The 23,976-nt window shown below is 32.8% G+C and overlaps 1 protein-coding gene across 6 annotated transcripts in view; it reads right to left on the reverse strand.

Moving 5' to 3' along the window:
- The window catches only part of sls (sallimus), a 346,510-nt gene that overhangs the window by 78,405 nt on the left and 244,129 nt on the right, over positions 1-23,976 (reverse strand). For 4 of the 6 annotated variants that reach the window (XM_081744934.1, XM_081744931.1, XM_081744933.1 and 1 more), the window contains exons 42-52: positions 20,723-20,866; positions 20,061-20,318; positions 16,801-16,944; positions 13,672-13,887; positions 13,060-13,236; positions 10,991-11,263; positions 9,348-9,637; positions 6,828-6,863; positions 5,032-5,152; positions 2,634-2,821; positions 1,813-2,030 (exon numbers count right to left, since the gene is read on the reverse strand). In XM_081744934.1, coding sequence (XP_081601060.1) covers positions 1,813-2,030; positions 2,634-2,821; positions 5,032-5,152; positions 6,828-6,863; positions 9,348-9,637; positions 10,991-11,263; positions 13,060-13,236; positions 13,672-13,887; positions 16,801-16,944; positions 20,061-20,318; positions 20,723-20,866 — 2,065 coding nt within the window. The remainder of the gene's footprint in view (positions 1-1,812; positions 2,031-2,633; positions 2,822-5,031; positions 5,153-6,827; positions 6,864-9,347; positions 9,638-10,990; positions 11,264-13,059; positions 13,237-13,671; positions 13,888-16,800; positions 16,945-20,060; positions 20,319-20,722; positions 20,867-23,976) is intronic. The other 2 variants (XM_081744932.1, XM_081744935.1) reach the window with 1 other exon arrangement.

Consider the following 23,976-nt stretch of genomic DNA (forward strand, 5'->3'; position numbering starts at 1 on the left):
ATGTAGCCGTAGGAAAGGGCTAATTTCTCGTCTCTGGAAATGTGAGGTACTTAAGGCTTTCCCATTACTTTCCTAATTGACTTTACTCTTTCTACTGGTCTATATGTACAAAGGTGATAAGTGAAGTGCTACATGGTTCGTGAATCAAACTTATCTTGTATCAAAGATCTTGATGAGCAGAAATATGGTCCAAATATGAGGACAAATAGTTAATTATAGCGGATTTGTTAACAAATTATTCAAGTTAACTCTTCTAGTAGAATTAGTTGTATTTTTCGGCCACGATGTTCCCCAAATTCCCTACAAAAAATCCCCTAATTGTGATTGTACTTTACAATGAGAAATGTTTAGAAGAAATCTTCTTTCAGCCCAAGTCGATTTTCAATTTGCGAAAAACTCTTACAAAAAGGAGGAAGAGATCAGCTGACAATTCTAATTATGGGGCTTCGAAAATCGAGTTCTATCCTTGGAAGAAAATTAACAAAAGATGATTGAGAAAAGTCTAGTTTACAGCGTATTTAGCTACATTGCTATCTATTAAATTTATTTTATCCTTATAAAGTATATTTTTTTCTTTAGATAAGCTGTGGAACATCAATTTGATGTTATGATCAGTAAGTCTGGGTTTAAGTTTCTTAGTAATGACCACGTTCTTGATTGCTCTGTTGAATTGAACACTATATATACATAAGATCAGCAAAACTGTTAATTACAGTGGAGTTTAGCGTCTCTGTGAGCACAGATTCGGTATAAGACGTGAACCTACAGCTTAACGTGTGATCCCAACAACATGAGCTCCCACCGGGAATCGAACCCGGATCTAATCGTATGTTAATTATATAGCCACAAGGAAACTCAAATGCTTCCACGTGAACAATATAAGTGTGCACATTATAACCTTGGTCTTTCCCTCTGCATCATCCATATTGAATTCAAGCAATCACCTCCCCATACCAAACTTCATGTTGAATGTCCAGCGGTTTTAAAGAAACATGTAATAATAGTAACGTTCTTCCTCTTATCCCACTTCTTCGAGGTTAAATTTCCAAAATTGGTGCAATTGAATGAATTATTCTTATTATGCGTATCAGAAATTCCCTGTATACCAGGTTTTATTGCTTCGTGTCCAGCAGCATAAAAGAAAAAGGAATAATAGTAAAATACGCCTCCCCCCCCCCTTGCGGAATAAAAATTTCAAAATTTGCAAAAATTGATAGTATATTAATAATGATAGAGTTCTCTGCATCCAAAGCTAGGCAATATACTAGATTTCATGTCATGCATCCAGTGGTTTAAAAAAGCCTTTTTCCTTCCCTGTATCTGCTATATTGAATTTGTACCCTCTTTCTCCAATCCCTTGGGATCAATTTCCAAAAAGCAAGCAAGTGAATGATGTACTTTAATTTCAGAACTGAGACCTCATAACAAATCAGTGTAGTTATGTTGATTGATTGTAAAGCAACATGTAATAATAGCAAAATTTGTTGTGTAAGTTCACCACATACGTTTAACACTATTGATTGGTCGGTATAACTATCTGGAAGAAATGTATTTTCCAACGGTAAGAAAATCATTCAAAATGATTGAATAATTTTGGACATTCCCTAGAACAAATAAATTCACTTTCTTGGCATACTGTGAGCCAAAAAGACAGAAAGGCGGCCGGAGTTTGTGATATCCTATATAACGCACACTGTGTGTGTGTGTGATATAGCAAGACACCTTCACAGTTTATTAATATTATTATTCATGTTATACTTACAGTAAAACCAATTAGTAATTAAAAGTAACAAATAACATGATATAGCTTACTTGTTGCTAGCCCTGCAGACATATTCTCCAGAGTCATGACTCTGTACATAAGCAATATCAAGAACAACGAAACCAAAATCTGACACTGTCTTGATACGAGATGAATGTCTCAATGGTTGGCCATTGTGGAACCATTCAACCTTAAGATTTGGATCTCCAACAGGTGTTAGAGTACACTCGAAATGTGCAGAATCGCCATCCTTAAGTCCTTCCAGACTCTGTGAAAAAAACATATACATTTAATATGTTAGAGTAAAGCTTGAAGTTGCTTACGAGCAACATCCATACTGTAAAATTTCACAAATATAAATAACTACGCTTTTATGCACTACGTAATATGTTTTACCAAATTTCTTGCAGTTTCGATTTTCAAAATTACTTTTTCTAATATCTCTCATAAAAAAGGTATTAGTTCTAGTTGCTCTTCATCTCAGAACAAGTATCAAAATAATGACTTTCAGAAATATATCAGTTAAGCCAAAACCTACGAAATAATACTAGGTTTGCTTAGTTGTAGTGGATTAAGATAACCACTAAAGTTCACAAGTGAAACGTTACATGTATTCCAATGCTGTTCAGTGCAGCTTTGGCCAAGATTTCTCACAATAAAACATTATTATAAACTGTAACATTTCTCGTTAATTTATAATAAAGAATATAGACAGCCTTGTAAGAAAGTTATGTTTAATTTATGAATAAAACACTATGATAAATGTGGAAGTGATAATTTAAATCAGCTCTAACCGAACATTTCATGTACCTTATACATCCACATAAATGCACACTAATAAAAACCTACAGAAAATAAATACTACACAAACCTGAATATGAGTAGTGAAGTGCGGTTTCTGACCCTTTGATTTGTCAACACACTCTAGTGTAACACTTATTTCTGCTTTTCCCCATTTATTAGTTGCTCGGCAAGTATATTCACCACTGTCTTCTATCTTTGTTCCAAGGATTTCCAGGACAACCATGCCAAATGCATGTACTGTTCTTGTTCTATGACCTAAAAAGAGAAAATTATACGTAGTACATAGTTAACTTTAAATTAAATAGAAACAACTATAAACAACGAAATTTATACTCTATTTGGCTTGAAATTAATATCCTTATAAGCACTTGTACATCCTTATAAGCATCAAAATGAAAGGAACGTGTAGCTTGAACCACTTGTTCCTTTAATGAGGAACAACAGGTAACTTAATATTAAGTTATGAAATTTTGAAGCCAAGATAGGCACAAGGAATGAGTTTTACCAAAGACCTCAGTTTCGTAGTCAGGGAAAGAAATACTCAAGCGCGTGTCTTGCCTCCGTCTCCCTTAGGGCAAAGTCTCCCTTACCCAAAACAAATATTTGATATACATTACTATTTAGATTTTGAAACCAGGGTAACAGAAAAGAAGAGCCACCTTAACGCACCTATTAGCTCTCTAATCTTAGGCGTTACACATCACGAAGGGTCATTAGCGGGGAGATGGTATAACGTAACTCGTTATACACAGGTCCTCAGTCATAATTATAGCTAGATTAAACTACTAAAATCACTTAAAACAGTTTATGCTGCGTTTAGCTTTCCTGGCTTTTATTGTGGCACACACTTATTGAAATAAATACACCTTTATAATTATGCGCACATCCCTTTTTTATGATGTGTCCTGAATTATATCGTTTATATACAAAACGTTGCTATGACAACGTAAAGACAAAAACTTATCACAAATCATCATATTAGAATCAATTTTGATTCTCTTTCCTTTTTCATATTTTCTTCTTCTTCTTCAAACTGGTTAGTGCATATTTTAAAATCATACATTGCCCGGAAATATAAGAAAATATATTTAAAATTATACTGAAAATACAAGATGTCGTTGCAATGGTATGTAATTGACTAATGTGAAGTCAGTACATTATTTTGCTTTTCTAGACGGATTCGCAACCTCTTAAATCTATTACTTCCTTATATAAAATGTTAAAATATTCTTTTTATACGCCGTTATCTATGTATAAGGAAATCTATCTGCAAGATTTAGTACATATCTTGCATATAACTTTTTATTCATATCCTTATCATTTCGATCCCCACTTAAGAACTGACATCTTCTTCTAAGGCTGCTATCCTCGAGTGTCTAAATCGAATGGATGACTTCACAAGATGATTTTCACAGTTGTTGAACAAAAATAGCACTTCTCAAAAGCTCTGCAAAATTTAAAAACTCAAAATAAAACACACTTGATGTCTTTCGCAAAAAATACCCGTCTTTCTTCCTTTCTTGAAAACAAGACTCATCTCTAGGAAGTTGATTGAGAAGTGTTATTTTTCTCCAATAAGTGAATTCTGTGTGTTGTCAGGTGTTATTTTTTGTGAGTTTACTGTTGTTGATGACAGGTTGGAACAGAGCTCCATTGATGAATTTAAAACGTACCACAACTTAAAATAACTGTTGGGAATGAAAATTGACGGCTTTGTTTTCTATATTATCATAAAATATGTTGTTTTCCCCTGTAAAATCAAACTGCACAATCATAGTTAAAGATTTTTTTGAGGTTACGTTTTGATTTTCAGGAAACGTTTGACCGTGATTGTACAAAATTATGTGGAATAGCAATGTCCACAATCAAAATTTCACGCAAATCTCGACTTCCATTTAAATTATGTTACAATGACTCTTGAACATAGCGATAATGAGGAAAATCATTAAATATCTGGATATATTTGACCAGTAATGATACAATTAACGCCAGACGAATATTATTTCGAAGTTTATTTTAATTTTCTCGTCAATAATTTTGAACGTGAATCATTTCGATTTAGCACAAATAACTTTAATAACTGCAAAAAGCACAAAACTGACAGTAAATGTTGTCAAAGATACAACTTAAAAAAAAAAATCTTGAATTATCAACTTAAAAAATTACTTAGTTTATATTTCTTCAATGGGGATACGAGGATGGAGAAGAATATACGCACATAAGCTGAAGAAAGCAAAAATGCATTTGAAACTAGAACACAATGTACTAGTAGTAGTAGCAGTTATATTTATTGAAAGAAATCTAACGTAAGACGTTTCTTTTCTTTTGGATATTATTTTTTAAATTTATTTTCTGTTTTATTTTTAATTTTCTTAAAAAGAAATCAGAAACAATTGTTTAAACAACATCAATATACCTAGCGTAGAGCAAAATTTAAAATATTGATACACGTGTGATATACTTACTTGCTTTAAGAACTTGGCCATTGTAAAACCATTCCACTGTCATTGTCTGATCTCCAACAGGAGTCAAAGAAGCTTCAAAATGTGCTATATCACCTTCGCTCAAGTTCGTCAAATTCTGGAACTGTAAACAAAAATTAATAAAGGAGTTCAATACACGGAAATATGTATATACTACTTCCATTAATACATAAAATCATGTTCAGAAAATCTTGAACACCCTTTTCAATTTTGAAGCCTCTTTACTCATTTTTGTAGATAAATGCTTTGGCACTTCTAATTGCAAGAGTGTGTTTGAAGCAACGAAGTATATAAATTTATAATTGTTACAAACCTAGTTTTAAATAACAACATAAAACTTCTAAAACAGAAAAAGATGTTGAAGATTTTATTTTTATTTTTATTCTTTTTATTTTTATTTATATTTTATTTTGTTTTGTTTTTTATATTTTTGCACATGGTTATACATAAAATAAAAATATTTAACTAGCAAAAGTAAATTATCATTTTCTATTTGACAAATTATTTGGCGATTCCAAGTTCTGAAGGATACCATACAGAATGTATTATAAAGGCTTAACAATATTGTGCACGCCAAGAATGTTTGAATCAAAATATGTGAAAATTTGATGCAAATGGATGTCCGGAGATTGCTTTTTATGCTTTTACAAGACTGAAAGAAACAAAGCTAGAAACAAACAATTAAAACAAAATAATCTATTCTGACTATTTATTGTACATTTCTAATGATATCCGTTTGCAAGCAATTAACATGGATGCTAAATTTCATATTATCTTTCACAAAATAGACTCGTCCCGACTTTTCTCAATTTTTGAAATATTGTAAAAGTCAAAACATTAAAATTATTCTGCTTAATCATGTAATATGTATAAATTAGTACATAGCAAAGTAGTTTTTAGTATCGATGCATTGCCCATTGCCAAGAAATACGCTTTCACATCAATTATGACGTAGGCATAGACGACGAACTGGATAACAATGAAGACATCTGAACAAAAAAGCTTACAAAGTTATACTGTATACTCTCTAGAAAATTACACAGATATTATTTTGTTTTCGTAATACTGTACCAGTACTTGAAAGAAAAAAAGGAAAGGGGGATAGGGTTGATAGCACTTTTGAAGTCCTACGATTTTAGAAGTAGGATTTCAACCCATTACACTTTTATCTCTGGAGTCCTATCCGAGAAGATTATCCCCTGTAGGCACACTACAAATTCTGAATGTTTTTCACGTACGAATTTTGGAGGGTGTAAAGTTACCTAAAGCACATCATAGACATTCCACATTGCTTTAAATAATATAAAACGAATTCTTGATGATCCTTAGTCAAACAAAAATAATTTCAAACTCATATTGTGACTTTGGTATGAAATATTGTACAACAAATACCCTGAAAGTAAAACGTTTCTCTCTTTTGTTTCTAGTTCTATTTTTTTCTTTTTTAGTGATCTTAATGGGAAAACCAACAATTAAAGGGAATCTTCATGTAACATTTTCTTTTTAATTTCGTCCAATCATTCTATGTTACGATACTGATCAATAACCAGGAACGCCCTTCCAATATTTTTGGAAAACAAGAACATTAATTTCTTTTCGGGCAATTTTTGCTGACCTTTACATTATTGAATTTTTTCAATGTTGAGAACTGTAAGTTTCATACTAATCTACTCTCTAATTAAGGTATAAAACTTTCAAAAAATAATTAAAAAAAAGACAATATCTAAAAATCTACCACTGTTAGTAACCCATCACCAAATCATAGCAACAAAATATACCTGATGACCCATTTGTGGGCAGAATCCAACACTATGCTGTAAAACAAAAATCATAAGAATGAACAAGGCTTGTTTTTGTAAATTAGGAAAAACACTCGTTACTGTATAATGTAATACATAAAGACGAAACTTTTACGCAACAATTTTGATATTTTGTAGCATTAATTATCACAATTTTCGCATTTATGTTGCATTTATTTTTTAAATGTAGTTTAAAAAAAAAAAAACATACGGAACTTGTAAACAGTATATTTTTGGTAGTGAGGATATCTTTTGATTAGGTGCACATTATAACTAATGTATTCACTGAAATATAGAAATTAATGCAAAAATCTAAACATTTTCTCTAACGTCATTCTTAGTTAAAGGATAACATGCAGCAAAGAATTAACAATTCTTCTTTTAAGTTTCTTCTCCTGTCAGTAACAATCATATACTTGGAAAAGAATCTCTCAGCATCAACACTCGAAACTGGCAACCATATTGAACATAACGAGCTGACAGCAAAAGACCTGTGGTTAACTTTTAAACTGTTTAACAATGATATAATGTCAACTTACTTATCCTCACTGTTGAGAACTTCAATAACCTTACTTTTAAATTCATGGTAAGTAACCAACAGATCATGAACATTTTCACCACAAAACACAGTCGAGGATTTAAACAGTAGTTCAGTTTTGTTGATGTCTGCATCTTTATCAAGTGAAACAGTTTCTGGATCAAATAACTGACAGATCGTTTTCGTAAATCCAACGTTTTTTAAGTTAAATAATACAATTGGAAATGCGCTTTTTAGTTATTATTAGCAATAATTAACGAGAATTCCACTTTTTCGTTTTTACTAGCATTTATCGCAAGTAATGCTGAATTTCGCAAAATTCGCAATAATATAAACGTGATTTCTCGTTCTAAAACGAAAAGTTTGAGATTTCCTGAAACATATACGCATTTTTTTTTTAACGTTTCGCACATATCGCATTAACGAAAAAGTTTCGTCCTTAGTAACACAATAAATTAGATAAAAATTAGATCAGTACACAAATTACAAAATAATTTAACCATAATACAAGGAAATTAGTAAACATTAAGGTGACAAACACAGTTATGTGAAATAAAATTGGCAGAAATAGTAGCTTTCGTGCTTTGACTCAAACTAAAATGAATAACTCAGTATAACAAATAGTTAATGCTAAGCTGATGATAATGCACAGTTACGTGACGATCACGAACACAGGTATGAAATATGTATAATTATAGGGATGACTGTTGGAAAATCTACTATCTTTCAAGAAGAAGGAAACATATCTTTTTCACGATTTTCTTCTCCATGAATTATATGTCTATAATACGTAAAACTAACAAATCTGATGTTTTGATAATAATGTACAAAATATTCAACTATTTATGACTGAAGCTACTTTCAGAAACAAAAATTAGATAACATTTTGTACAAAAAATAGAGATTTTTTGCAAAACTGAAAACTTGATTTTTTTAAAATAACAACTATCAACAAATATACATATTATCTATATATACATTACATCTTCCAGATTCCGATGTAGCATATTTAGATTTGTGCCTTTAAATTTTATTATGCACTATGTCAACAAACGGTGGGAATTAAAAAAAAAATATATTCCTTACTAACATTGGTATTTATTTTTGTAAAAGATATTTGCAAGCCTACAACCTTTCGTAAAACGTATGATGAAAATGGTTCCATGGTTTACCCTTTATAAAATATGTTTAGTTTGTACTTTTATTTCATTTTAATTAATTTTGTATAAAATATCACTGCTGATAAAAAAGAAAGAAAGAAAAGAAACATTTGGAAGGTTGGACATTCCAGTTTACATGTATTATGAGGAACCCTTTTCTGCATATGAGACAAGTATGCCTATAGTTTTTAAGTGGAATCTGATCCATCGCAACTCGTTCCACACTCTTCCAGCGGAAATCAAGCTCGGGACTCTGTACATCAAGGGCACACGTTACATATATCCGTGGAAGTAATAAGGCAGGTTAACGAAATTTTCAGCGATTTACTGACTGTGAGAAAACTCTTTTATATTACAACTACTTCACTTCTACAAGATTTGATTTGATTTTAGTTTAGTTTAGCGTCCCTTTCAGCAGCGAAGCTATATGAGACGTGGATCTACAGCTTAACGTGGGATCCGAACTACATGAGCTCGCGCCGGGAATCGAACACAAGTCCGCTAATTGCTTAGCCAGCAAGTGCTCACTTCTACATGATGAAAGATAGATATACTACAGTACGAAAAAAGGAATACGGTCGTAAATGTTCGTAGCTTATACATATATAATATTGGGAACAGAAAGGGCTTGAAAATTTGAATTGAACTGTAAATAGTGGAGAACTGAACTATTTATTTCTCCATGTGGGAACAATAAATAGATGATTTTCCAGTAAATTCATCCCTCCAAGGTATTACCAGGACTACGAACACGAGGGAAGAAAAAATAATATTATATAGAGCTTGTCTACACCCTTCTACCTGAGACGTAAACACAGGTGCATGGCCCTCTTCAGCTTCTGCTGGGGCTCCTTCTTGTCTTCGAAGAGATTCCTCTAGATCTTGTATTTTCTCGAGTCCAGCAGCTCCTTTTGGGTGTTGAGTTCTTTCAATTAAACCTTCTTTTCCAGCACAATACACTGTAGTTGAAGTAAATGCCTCTCCAGATTTATTGTATGCTTTGCAAGTGTAAATTCCTTGATCGCGTTCATATACATCAGTAAGGTCCAAAGTAACAAATCCAAAGTCCGTGGTGGTTTTAAATCTCGAACCTACAAATAATAATAATAATAATAATAATAATAATAATAATAATAATAATAATAATAATAATAATAATAATAATAATAATAATAATAATAACCATCATAATCATCTTTACCATAGTGCTGGGAACAGCTTTGACCAAAAATACAATACTTTGTATGGTATCGTAATACAATTATGTACAGTATCATTATGAAGGAAATGAAAGAAAAAAAGAAAAGAAAGTAACAACATATAATGGAAAATGAAGGTGAGGTAAAGCATAATAAGTTCCTTGTCTCATTGTTACAACATTCGAACTTTTTAGATCCAATGGGCCTATGTAGAGCCGTTTTGACGTATAATTAGAGTCATACTAAAGGCCTGACTAATGCAGGAAACATATGTTAGTCGAACTCTTTAGTATGGCACTAATCACGTGTAAGAACGACTCTGCATAAGGCTCCATATGTTTAAAAAACAGACAAATACAGAATATACTAAAAGTAGTCATTTCAAAAATTGCATCTACTGGAATGTGGCCAGTCAACACACTAAAACACAATCAGTAAATCATATAAAATATGAGTTAACGTTCTTAAAATTTTACATTTCCAGTGTAGCGGGGCTACAATTGTACTACATATTATACTGTTTTTAAAAACATATTATACCTTTTGAAAATGTTTAGTAGATCTATTTTTTGTTGTTCTTAACAGTATGTATATTAATAAAAAATATGCCTATCAGAACAAAATTCAAAATAATATTTAAAAAACTAGCTAATATTGCCAAATTTAACAGGGGGTAATAGTTTGCGCTCCCTTGAAACTTTCCATCCTTTTGCACAAGAATGAAGAAATATAAACGTTCCGAAGCCTACTGGCGGATCTAGAAAACGGGCACGCGCTTCCTCAAGGAAATATATATATATATCTGTTTGTGCTATTTCCACAGACGGCAAAAGTATTTTTTGTCAATTTGTTAAACTTATAGTCTACTTTCAGTTTATAGTTAGTACAACTAGCTGATATCCCGAAGTGTTACAGCGGCTAATACTTAGAGCCCCCTCTGGAGCTTTCATCTTTTTGCGCAAGAAATAAGAGATACAAACCTTTTGTGGCACCGAGTAGCAGATTCTGAAGGGAACGACGCTATTTTTTTTTTTTTTTTTTTTTTTTTGGATCAATGGGTGTTAAACGATACCGTTATAGGAATAGATAGAAGTCATTTTAACGAAAAAGGAAAGCATTTTCAAAGAAAAGTGGATTTAACGGGGTTAGGCATAACAGTCCTCATATGGTAAGCTAATCTAATTTGTAATCGTCAAGTGTATTGAATTGTATGCATTACTAAAGATACCAGGAATAGTTTCTTACCATGTTGGAGGGCTTTTCCGTTGAAGTACCACTCAACTTTAAGGTTAGGGTCATTCTTCGGCTCTACTTGACATTCTAGATGTAATGGCTCAGCCTCACTCACTGAAAACTGTGGTTCAAGAGGCACCACGAACACTGGTTTCGGGAACTCTGCTTCAGGTCCTGAGATCTGTCTCTGGTATTTGGATATATAAGCATCTTCTACTTCCTGCACCTTCTCCAAGCCAGCTTGTCCTTGTGGATGTTGGGTGTCCAAATAGATATTTGATTTGCCTGTAGAATTAGAAGATCGACTTGGAATTGTTTGCAATTAACTGATTTTCTCTATTTTAGATCATTTGTGTCGGACGTAAATTATATATGAAATAAATCACTTAACTATATTTCTACTTTTCTATATCGAAATACCACCAAAACTAACATTTTACCCCTTACAATACCAAATCAATGTATAATGTTTCAATATATATTGTCATTATAAAGTCGTTATTATGAAGAAACTGCATATTACAATCTTACGTGTACAAACTCTTATAACACTTTCCTTACAAAATACATGCTAAGGTGCATATTGTTAGATATAGGTAATTATAAAATAAATATGCTTGTATCCTGCATTTTGTTTCCACCTACGCAGCTTATATACACCTTGCATCTTTTTATGCGCACGAATAACAGACCAAAATTCTATAGCAAATTTTGACTAATTGGAATCAACGCTTAAGCGAAGTGAAGTGTTTTTCGTAAGCAGCTAGCTCTAATGTTGAACACTTCTTCTGGCTCTCCCAATCTCCAGACCTAAACACAATTAAACATCTACGGTCCATTTTAGACAAAAATCTGGAGCAGATTTCCGGCTCCAATTCTCTCTCACGTAACCAAGTGATGCAATAAATGTGGAATGTTGTAAAATTCCATTTGCTATTATTAATGATTCCTATGACTTCATTCCACGTCATGGCACCAGCATTGTTCTGAGGGCAAAAGGTGGTTCAATGCCTAGCTATCCAAGATGCAACTATTATACGTAAATAAAGTAATTGCAATATTGTAAGGAATTCCAAACGGAAAATCGAGTAAGATTTTAGAACTAGAAAGATACATGCCAATAGAGCGAGACAAATAGTCAATGTTGACAAGTAACCGTATACAACTTGATGTTGGGTTGGCGGTATTGGGGAGTGTATCAAAATATTTCCCTTGTCGATATTTGCATCGTATAAAATTTCAGTGCTTTTTAGAGTATAAGTGTAAAAGATACAGGGACATTTCAAATTAACCTGTAACCCTATATATGTACAAGGAGTATCGAAAGTTCAGGGCCATACGCCATTACCAGTGTGGATCCTAAACGTTTGGGGCGATTCGAAAAATTTCAGCAGTTTAGATTAAAAATTACCTTCCAGGGCAGTCAAAAAGTTCCTGGAATGTTGTTGTAGTTTTGGCATTTATGACGTAATCAGATGTAATCACAATGAATCTTGCACAGTACAGTCCTATCTAAGTAATTATGAACTTGACAATTGTGAACAGGTCATAACAGGCATTGTACGAGAAGCAAGGTTGGACGGAGGAGCGTGTGGTGATTAGTTGGCGCAATGTTGCAGTTCGAGCAACGCTCAAACATCAAGTACATGTGCAAATGGGAGAAATTGCTTCATAGACTGTGGTAGCTTGAAACAGTTTAAGATAGCAATGTTTTAAGGAAAAATTCGCCTCCAAGATACGCGTTTTGCCACCGAAGAAGACATCAAAACCAAACGTGACGGCTGAACTTCGGAAGATACAAAATAGAAATATCGTCGGTGTTTCCAGCAATGGCAGGAGCAGTGTGTGTTCCGAAGATGCCTATTTTGAAAGCGATTAAGTAAATGTTTACTTATATTGTGGCAATAAAGAGCTGCAACAACATTCCGGAAACTTTTTGATTGCCCTGGTATTTCCAAAAACTTTCCTCTCTTTCAATTTTTGTGTATCTTATAACGGAGATGACCCATCGCCCTGAACTTTTGACATATCCGGTTATATACATCTATATTGAAGAAACCTCAATTTAACGTTATACTTACTTGAACACCTAAGTGTACCAGACGTCACAGCTTGTCCTTTGCTATTTGTAGCCTTGCACATATATACACCAGAATCTTCAGCGTATGTATGATTAATATCAAGTGCAACGTATCCAAAATCATACGTGGACTTATATCGTGCTCCACTTGGCAGTGGCTTGCCGTTAACAAACCATTCTAGAAGTTGGAATACTCATAATTAGCACAATAATAAACAAACTTGATTAAATTACAAAAACAGTTATTATTATTAATGGTGCAATATTTGGTTCTAAAACAAAAAATATTTTAGAACATTCATTTAGAGAAATCGATAAAGAAAAATGGATTTCTTAAAATACACTTGCAAGACATTTAGCTTAAGATCGATGGAAGCAGTATAAAAGTATATGAAAATCAAATATGTCACATAAATCTGTTGTATTTTCACGTCTTAATTATACCTTTTAACTTTTCAGTATTTAGCGCTCAATTTCTTCTTGTAATACTGACATACAGCAAATTTAAAATTTATCAGTTTATATATGGTCGTATTTCTACTACCTAAAATTTTACCTAAAGAATATAAACTATCAATTAAATTGTTTTCTTTTTAAATGTAAATATACTTACCAATATTCAGAGTTGGATCTTTGGACGGTTCAACAGTGCATTCGAAATGAGCCGTGTCACCTTCCTTGCATTCCACATTATTCAGGTGAGATATAAACACTGGAGATTCATACACAGGCTCTGGCATGTCTGGTCTTTGGCCTCTTGGCCCTTCAAGAGCTTCAATCTTTGGCAAAGCTTCAGGACGCAAAGAACTTCCCAGTAGCCAATGGCGATCTAGGATAATAAAAGGCATAATGCGCATAAGACCACAAGTAAACTAGTACATGAGATGTGTTAACCTGATAGTGACTTTTTAGGCTTTTTCTTGAACATAGCTCTAACTTTCGTTATTAATTAGAATGTTTTTCACAAGAAAAATTGCCACTACTCAAATCAAAAGAGGAACCGTTATCTTTAAAAAATAAAGAAATAAAAAGTTCACAAAAAAGTACGATCTTAGGATTATATATCCTTAAATTCTTAATTCCAGGCAATAATCGTATAGAAAACTGAAATTGTTAATTCACTTTCACATGCAAAGAAAAAAAAGTATTATAGTGTAATATGACAGAAATTATTTGATAAGGGTAAATGATATTTTATTAACTAATTATCTTAATACTTTGTAAATTTTCATATTTTAAATGGAAATACGATTCAATTCCCAATATGGTACTGGTCGGTCGTTCATATCTTCAGAACAATCAAGGAAGTCTCGCAGCAACTTAAAATTATGACCACATAAAAACATTCCTTTCAATAGGAAGTATAACTTATGTAGCAATGTGTCAACTCAATAACAAACACTACCTACTTCGAGTTAAGAGGAAATTCTTGTAAATGTATTGTTAAGCGAAATAACAATGACGCCACCAAAAACTAGGAAGAAAAGGTAGGTGGAACAAAAAGAGTAGTGAACTTGAGAGTAGCCAACACAGAAGGTGGTTCGACCTCTTGATTCCTCTCCGATCAAACCTTGGTGAATACATGCTAGTTACAAATAGATAACACACTGTTATCATTCAACTTAATTATCAATTTCACTTATATCAAAAAGTCTACTTCTAATTCGGTATGACAGTTTTTATCAATTTTGTCATAAGGTTACAGCACCAGTTTTGGGTAATTATCTAAATCTGATGTCCCTAGTTTTATTTATTCAATTAAGACATTACTATCTTAACAAATTATTGCTCTACCTAAATTAAATGGTGAAGTTTGCTATGAGATTACACTCTAATTGCCCCCATGCTAAAATGTTTATTATTGTCTGAGCTAAGTGTGGATATAAGCATGTATGTCGTCGTCCGGATTTCGATCCAATAAAGTTGGCATACATTAATAGGATGATTGTTATTTATGAAAATATTTAGGTTATATACATCCGCTCTCGGTCCTTGATTTTGCTTATAAAATTCAAATGATTGCCCATAATGCAATGAATTTCTACAGAATCCTTGTTGTGTGAGAAATATGGTGATGTCATGAATGCTGCTGCAACAATGCAAACTTCCCGACAAACTGAATAAAAGGGATACCACCGCACTAAACTTTCTCGCTCAAATTCCTTAAACTAAATCATATTATGTTCCAGTTATTAATGAAATGCTCACAAAATTATAAGGTGTTTTCGGAAAACTCATACTTGTTTATAAAATAACAAAAATCGCATGAGTCGTATTTGAGAAAACTGTCCAAAAAAACCGTAAACTACTACTTGTGGATATTTCACGGGATTGATTTATACAATATTGTTTTCACGGAATATTTGTTAAATATAATGTTATTTATGAAATATAAACAAAATTGCCTGTGTCGTTTTTGAGAAAAGAAACTCACCCCAATAGTAAATTAGCCCTCGTAGATTTTTTTGAGAACAAACTAGTTATGCCATATTATCAGGATATTAATAAAATATTTATTTATAAAATATGAACAAAATCGTCTGAGTTGTTTTTGAGAAAAATAGTTCGAAGAAAACTTACCCCTAAGAGTAAACTATCCCTTCCGGATATTTCCCAGAGAAATAATTAATACCACAGTATAGTTGTTAGTGCATGAAATATAAACAAAATCGTTAGAACCGTTTTCAAGAAAATAGCAGTTTTTCATTTTTACCTTTCAGTAAACCCGCCTTAATTTTTTAGATAGGAAGAAAACTCGAATACCTCCGTCCTAGCAAAATCTTGCAAAAAGCCTTAAGTTCAAGATTCGGTATGGATGCGTTGAACGGTATGGCTTCTAGGGAAGTAAACATGTTTACATTGGGAAGAACGGACGGACAGACAGATTTTCGGCATATAGGTGTTATGAAACGTCTATAAACGTTAAAATCTCAAATTCACTTTATTTCACAATCAGTATACTTTCTTCTCTCCTATCGTAGCTCGAAAGTAGAAAAAAACAACTATTCTTATTATTTTAGTAGTTTGTCAGTGCACATGCGGGAATCGTTGACTACATGTGATTCTCTGGTCTGATACACTGAGAATTTCCATACTGTGCACGAAACACCTCTTTATGATGAACAAATTGAAGTATGATGTGCTTTACAAGGACGTGGCATTACTGAACTCATCTTTTTCGACATGATGGATACGGAAGTCTTCGTTTAAATGTGGCACAAGTTTGTAAATCAGTAGAATGGCAAGGAACTATGTAATTATTATTTCCAGCAAGTTGGTGCTACCTGCCACACTTCCAACGCAAGAAGGCAAGAAATTATGTCCGTTCAAGATCAAGTTATTTCGCAAGGACTTTGGCACGCAGATCACCTGACCTTCGACACGGATTTCTTCCTATGGATACTGAGAAAAAAGGTCTATCGTAACAAGCCATGGGCTATGAGGGAACTGAAAGTCAACACTCTGCGGGAAATTGACGCTGTGACTCCTAAATTTTTGGTGGCTACCTTTTGTAATATGGAAACGCATGCATTAATGTTATTGGAAACCTCTTCCAACAGCTGGTGTGACGTCACCGTGTTTTTCATACACCAACTATGTTCGTAGCCAAATTCTTTACATTGTGGCCAATAGTTTTATTTTTCTAAACAAAAATCAGGGGTCCAGAGTGAATATATAACTAATAAAGGAGAAAGAGCAAACATACAGATATAAACCAAATTACAAGACCAGGACAATTTACCTTCAATTTTCAGGGTACAGGTTGATACTGCTTCCCCAAGGAGATTTGTGGCCCTGCAGGTGTATATTCCAGAATCATCAGGTCTTAGACCATTAATGGCCAATGTTACAAGACCAAAATCGAAAGTGCTGCGGATTCGAGTTCCTGTTAATTAAGATAAAGAATACTTAGAAAATGTTGTTTATATATATATATATATATATATATATATATATATATATATATATATATATATATATATACAATAACAAAATTTAAAAATATATTTATATTGTTAGATTTATCACACTCGATACATATAAATGTCACAATTTATCCAGTTGTACCATTCTTTCTATTTCTGCTCTAAGAATATTTTACCTTTCAAAAGTATATATTTTTATTGAAATAAAACCCTCAACTTTTCTCCTTTTAATGGTGAAAAATACTACGTGTATAATAATACAAAAATATACAATAAGGGAGAAATAAATCAGTGTATATGGAGACCCCTTTTTCTTTATTTGAATTTAATATTGCCATTGAAGAGAACATGATCCAATAACACTTTCCTCTTATATTATTCTTACTTTCCAGCTTATAATACCATAGACATATTTCACTACTCCTCTAACGCGCCCAATCGAGAAAACAAGCTATTATTCAAAACTCTGAGAGATATATCTTACTGAAACAGCCACGTACCTACGCTTGTCTCCATCTTCTACAAGTATTAAGAGTCTTCACTGCAGCGAAATTAAACTACCGCTAATTTTAGAGTTTTCCTGTAATATCTTCAAAACAAATAATAATATTCGAAAAGCAGAAACGTAGTGAACTAGACAATACGATTTTGCATGTTATACCTTTATCCAACTCATCTATCTGCTTTCGATTTGGAACTGTAGAAAGAAATAGCATATTTTGCGGGTTCTGTAAATAGCGACATACTAAAAGCAGATAGGTAAATTGTGGTAAACATATCACATGCAAAATCGTATTGTCTACTTCACTACGTTTCAGCTTTTTGAATATTTTTATTTGTTTTAAAGGTATTACAAAAAAAAAAAAAAAAAAAAAAAAACTAAAATTAGCGGTAGTTTAATTTCGCTGTAATAAAGACCCGTAACTTAGACAAGAAACTGACTACTTGCTTAACGCATTCAATCGAGCAAGAATAGCTATAACATTTAAATCTTGATAAATCTCATTCAAATGCGCTCGCTTACTTTGGAACTTTGCTCTACTCTCCAGCTTGCAATACCGGGGAAACAAGAGCAAACCTACATTCAATAAGATGCGTCAGTTAGGGTAACGCTCACCTAATTAGCTTCCACAAAAGAGTCTAGTTTCACGTGATCCACCCTTTCATAGTCTTGCAAAACAAGACAAATGAAAACTTATTCTGCTTGAAAGATTTTTTTTTAAAAAGGGGGGGGGGGAGGAAAGTTCACTCGGTGTTTGCTTGGACACAGGACACTAAAACTAGGACAATGAACTAACAAGGCAAAAGACATACAAAAGGATTAAACGGAAAGAGATATATTTTATTTTCATATTTGTAAAATATATTTTCAATTTTGTAACGTCTGTTCGTTGCATAATCGTTTCGGTGCTGTATTGAAAAACATTTTTCACTATTTCATTTTTATTGCCACTTCTTGTGATTTTGCCACAGAATTCCATCTACCGTATAATAATTTCATTTTTCATAACTTGTAACAATATTGATTGTACTTTAAATGTCGATTTAAGTATATTTATTTACAGTTCATTTGCACAAGCTTGAAATAGTTTCTCTGTTGTACATGAAATCCCTCAATCAACATAAATTTGCAGTCTAATGACGAGTATGTCCACTGTCAAGTTGTGAAATGTGGCTCAGTGATAGAGCGCTTACCTCTGATGCATGGGATCCCTGGTTCGATTTCCAGCCAAGTAAGCTTGCGGTGGACAACATCGTGTTCGTGGGTTTTCTCGGGGTACTCCCGTTTTCTCCCACTTTCTCATTCCACCAATTTTTCCATCATCATTTGCTTGCTTAAATCATCTGTCTCCCTTAGCCTAAAGGGAATAACGTGGAACGCTAAATTGAAAGATTTCATTTTACAACCAATTCCAACGACCATTAAAGACCAATAACTGTTACTTTTCTATTCTAAAGGCACTTTCTAATCGTTATTTCGTTTTATTGTATTTAACTATAATTATCTCCCCAGTAATATTTTATTTCTTTAAACATCATATTTGATATTACGGTATTTCCTGTAAATTGATTTGTAGCTTGCTATATAATGCATCTGTTACATTTTCCCCCTCTTCAAGTGTTGCTACTCTCTGCCCTAATGCTTGCATATTTGTTGTATTTTTGATGTCATATCTGTATGACAGCATTTTTTATTTTTATTTTATTTATTTATTTATGTTTGTATTGAGTGAATCGATTTTGAAAAAAACTATTAACTAATAGAAATAGTCATGGAGTGGTAGTATATCTAAATTTTACTTTATTATTTCTCAGAAGACTAAAATAATTTTACATCAGCTAGAATTCCTATCAGTAGTTTCTAAAAGCCAAACATCTCTATTTCTATTACTTCCTCAATATATGAATCCATATCTTGACATGATCTATAGCATTCTTTAGCTGTATTATTTTTGAATAGTTATTGTGCATATAAGCGTATAATGATATTTTCTAATAGTTGTGGTAAACGTTAATATATAGGATGGCCTAGGCATTAATTTTACAAAATCTCCCTTACTTCCATAATGTCTTACATCTTTCTCTGTTACGATATTTCACATTTGAAACAAAAACTATATGAAAGAATGTCTTTTTAGAAAGAAAAGTTCATATTCAGAGAAGAAATGGTAAGAACTCATCAGTTTAATTAAACATACTTTATTATGCTAAGTGAAAATATTTTCGAAAGGAAATCTTTCAACACTTATTTCTTTTAACGAAATAGGGATAAATATAATTTTATTATAGTGCCAGCGAAAGACACATTTCCTATGTCTATCACTATATCCCAACGTTATATCTGTTCTCTCTGTTTATAGAATAATCCTACACCCCAAGAAAAATATAAAATTAATGTAAGAAAACAAAAATTACTCTGATTACATCACAAAAAATCCTACATAATAACATAAAGAACATTCGTCAAACAACTGAACAAAATTTACTATTTCAACATTTTCCTTTAAATATGTCTTAAGTTAACTACAAATTCAAGAATGAACCGCAAATCACGTATAAAATATACTACACTTACCAGTTGTTAATTGGACACCATTTTTGTACCACTCTATTCGTAGATTTGGATCTGCTCGCGGCTCAACTTGCGCTTCCAAGTGGACATGCTGTCCTTCAACCAGTTTCTCTTGACTTACTAAGTGAGTGGTAAACACGGGAGCTTGTTGTGGTGTTGTGTCAATATATTCTTGAGGTACTTTGTTCATTTCTGCTTCTTTCAACTGGATCTTTTGCCAAGCGTCAGGCTGCAATGGTTCTCCCACGATCGCAGAGCGAGCTGAAGGTAGAAATGATTCCTTTTTAAAATAGGAAATTTAATATTCCTTCCTATTATATTATTAATTCTATAACGAAGAAAGAAATAGTGAAGTACTCTCGTCCATAGAAATAGAAATTGACACACATTTATTAAGTTCGGTTTACCACATAATCGCTTAACTTTAAAGGATAATATCTAACACGTAAAGAACGTTTGTTTTATCGAAACAAACAAACTTTTTAAAAGTTGCAAACTTGGAACTGCAAACAGTTAAAAATATCAAAATGCCTGTGACCGAAAATATTATGCTTTATAATTCTTTTTGATTAGTTTTAAAATTTGAGTTACAATAACTTATACCTAAAAATATTTGTTGCTGTTTACAAAAAGTACACGATAAAGGTATAGTAATAGTAACTTACGTCTAACTTTGAATGACGTCGATGTTACGGCCTCGCCAGCCTTGTTAACTGCTTTGCACATATAAACACCTGAATCCTCAGGAACAGTCTTATTTACATCGAGAGTGACAAATCCAAAATCATGTGTTACATGGAAACGAGACCCTGTAATTAGTAGAACAGATTCGTTAACATTTATGAATATCACAAACTGCGATAATAACAAGATATTAGATTTAGACATTCATTTAACATTTTGTAACTTAATGGGAAATTACTATAAAATTTAATCATTCATTTTTCATAGGAACTTCTACATAATATAGCTATATTTTCCAGTTGAATTCTCAATAACGAGAAACATTTCATCCATGTTTCAGTGAAAGCATATTTTAACGCCAAACATCTGTTAAGGCCACCTAGAAACATGAAAACAGTGTTAAAATATTTTCATCTTCCTATGGTTTTCTCACAAAGTTAACAAAGAACATCTAAAGAAGCATATACGAAAAACCACATTGTCTTGAAGACAGAGAGAAAAGTTTGTGTCTAATATTTTTTAGATCACATAAGATTAAAAGAATTGAGATATCATAATGGAATCACATTAAAAGCAGCAAAGCGTAATCTATTTCATTTCGAATAATAGTTGTATAGTTCGCAATCAGTATCATTTTCACAGTTATTTGTTGGATTTTATCTTCTTTTTAATTTATATTTAATCTGGAAATCTCTGGTTACTTTTAATGTATACCGCTGTTCATAAAAATTAGAATACCAAGAAGGAATTATGAAGTGTCGAAACTTACAGGATTTCTGAGAAAATGTTTGGCGTACAAACTATTATAAACATGGCAGCGCGATGGCACATGCGTGGGTATAAAGTATCTTCGGTTCTGTTACGGAGCAATACCGCACGAGGGCAGTTTGCGCAGCAGTTAGCTCTACTACGAGAGATCGTGGACAAAGAAACAAAAAACGAATGGGCAAGCATTACTATGCCTTTTGGTCAAAGGGCGCAATATAAACAGATGACTGCATTCGAAGGGGACCACACGGTCGATCTACGGGAAAATGATGCATCAATAGGCTCACCTGATTCATGTGTAGAAGAAATGGATGAAAGGAAATCGTACGTAGCGGTAATCGAACAGTGAACCACGAAATATGGTGACCACACCAGAGATGACAAACATCTTATCAGATGCTCGTAACGGACTGTACAGTGTCGCCCACGGTGTTAGATTAATACTGGATCACACTAAAAGGTATCGAATTCTTTTCATTGGCGGTTCGACATCGTCTGCAAATCGCTGCACTGGCGGCACTCAGACCTTTGCGTCAGCTTTCATTGTCCAAGAACTACAAGCACCTCAGGCTACAAGGGGTACATGAATACTGTTGTCATCATGTTGAGTGTAAGATTATCGCTTTTCAAGGACAGATTCTCCTTGAAGAACCGGACATATATATATATATATATATATATATATATATATATATATATATATATATATATATATATATATATATATATATATATATCTTGCGATCCAACAGTGATGGCCGCATTCACGTAAGACTCTACCGTGGTGAGTACACATGTGCCAGTGTGTATTATCGCGCGTCATAGCGGCCGAACGGGATGTATGATAGTGTGGGGCACCATTGAGTTCAATATGTGATATCGGCTGCTACGCACTGAGGGCCATCCTTCCCCGCTGGCTTACTGGCTCGCGCGTGTGCCTTTGGTGCGCAGAGTCGCAGATTCGATTCCCGGCAGGAGAGCATGGAACGCATTAGGGTCATTCGGATTTTAGCTTACATTGTAGGTCCACATCTCATATAGCCTAATTGCTGAAAAGGGACGCTAAACTCCAATGAACAAATAAACAAATAAAACCATGGGCAACTTCTCCGGTTACCGTTATATCATAGAAGTCCCACACGCTTCCTTCAGACAACTTCGGATGCCCTCTTTTATGAAGACAATACCTGTTTACATACATAAAGAGTGTGCACGCTTTATACAAGAACGATGAGATCCGTTGTTCAGGCTAGCATGGTTACCTGACATGATGTCCGTAAAATAATATAATGTATAGTTGATCGGCACTTTGTTCATCATCTTTCGAATTACACTATAATAGGCATACAAGCGGCGTGACACACGATCTCTCAGCAATACATCCAACGTATATTTAATATCGTTCCAAGTCATATAGAATCTCTGACTGCAGTAAGTGGAGGCTTCATGACATATTAATTTTTCAAGGTTAGAGGTGTTGTATAATTTTGAAGTTGTAATTATTTCTATATAGCCATGTATTGCCATGTATTCTGTACAGCCAGAATTTCTGTATAAATTTCATTGACTCACAGTATCTTTCTTAGTACTGCAATTTTCAAAAATAATGGTGTTGATGACATTATTCTTTTCATATCCTTAAACGTTCTCAGTGCAAATTTTCTTCTTCAATAGAATTTAAATCTACTTTTTAAATAAAATGTTTGTAATAATTTTCTTAAATATATTCTATGCAAATAATCATTTACGAAAACAACTATTTATATCTATATACTAAAACACAGAACATTTAATGAGCATTTGCTACTTCTCATTATTCATGAATTTGGAATTTATATATCGTGCTATTTTTAAGTAACATAAATCCAAATTCTGAAGACGAATAGCTGCCGAAATCATGAAGAAAATTAACTTTTACGTAGCTGAGGCAAGATTTCAAGTACACAACGAATTTTATTTGGCAATTCAAGTATATAAAAAGTATTTGAAGTAAAATTATCGGATAAAATGATGTTCTATCTAGCAGATAGTATTTGTTATTATTATTATTATTATTATTATTATTATTATTATTATTATTATTATTATTATAGTTACATTGATTCTAGATTCATACTACCATGGAGTAGTTTTCGCATTATCAATATTCATTGTAGTAGTTTAGGTAAAAGTGCTCATATTTAGAGTTCAACTTGCATCTCTAAATAGGATTTAATAGTGTACTCTAACAGTGTACAACAAAATAATTTCGATTTATGAACTATTATTACATAATTTAAGCTTCTGTAGAAGTACTAATAGTACGTTATTAAATGTTTTTAGGGCATTTTTGTTTCGTTTGGTAAACAAACAGTTTCTAGAAATTTGGTGTCTACGTTTACAACTATATACTCTATTTTAGGAAATAATACACATTTTGGTTCTTAATAATAAACACCACCATTAACACCAGCACCACTAGCATTTC

The sequence above is a fragment of the Thermobia domestica genome, chromosome 17 (genome assembly GCF_964235325.1).
Source record: "Thermobia domestica chromosome 17, izTheDome1.hap1.1, whole genome shotgun sequence".
NCBI lineage: Eukaryota > Metazoa > Arthropoda > Insecta > Zygentoma > Lepismatidae > Thermobia > Thermobia domestica.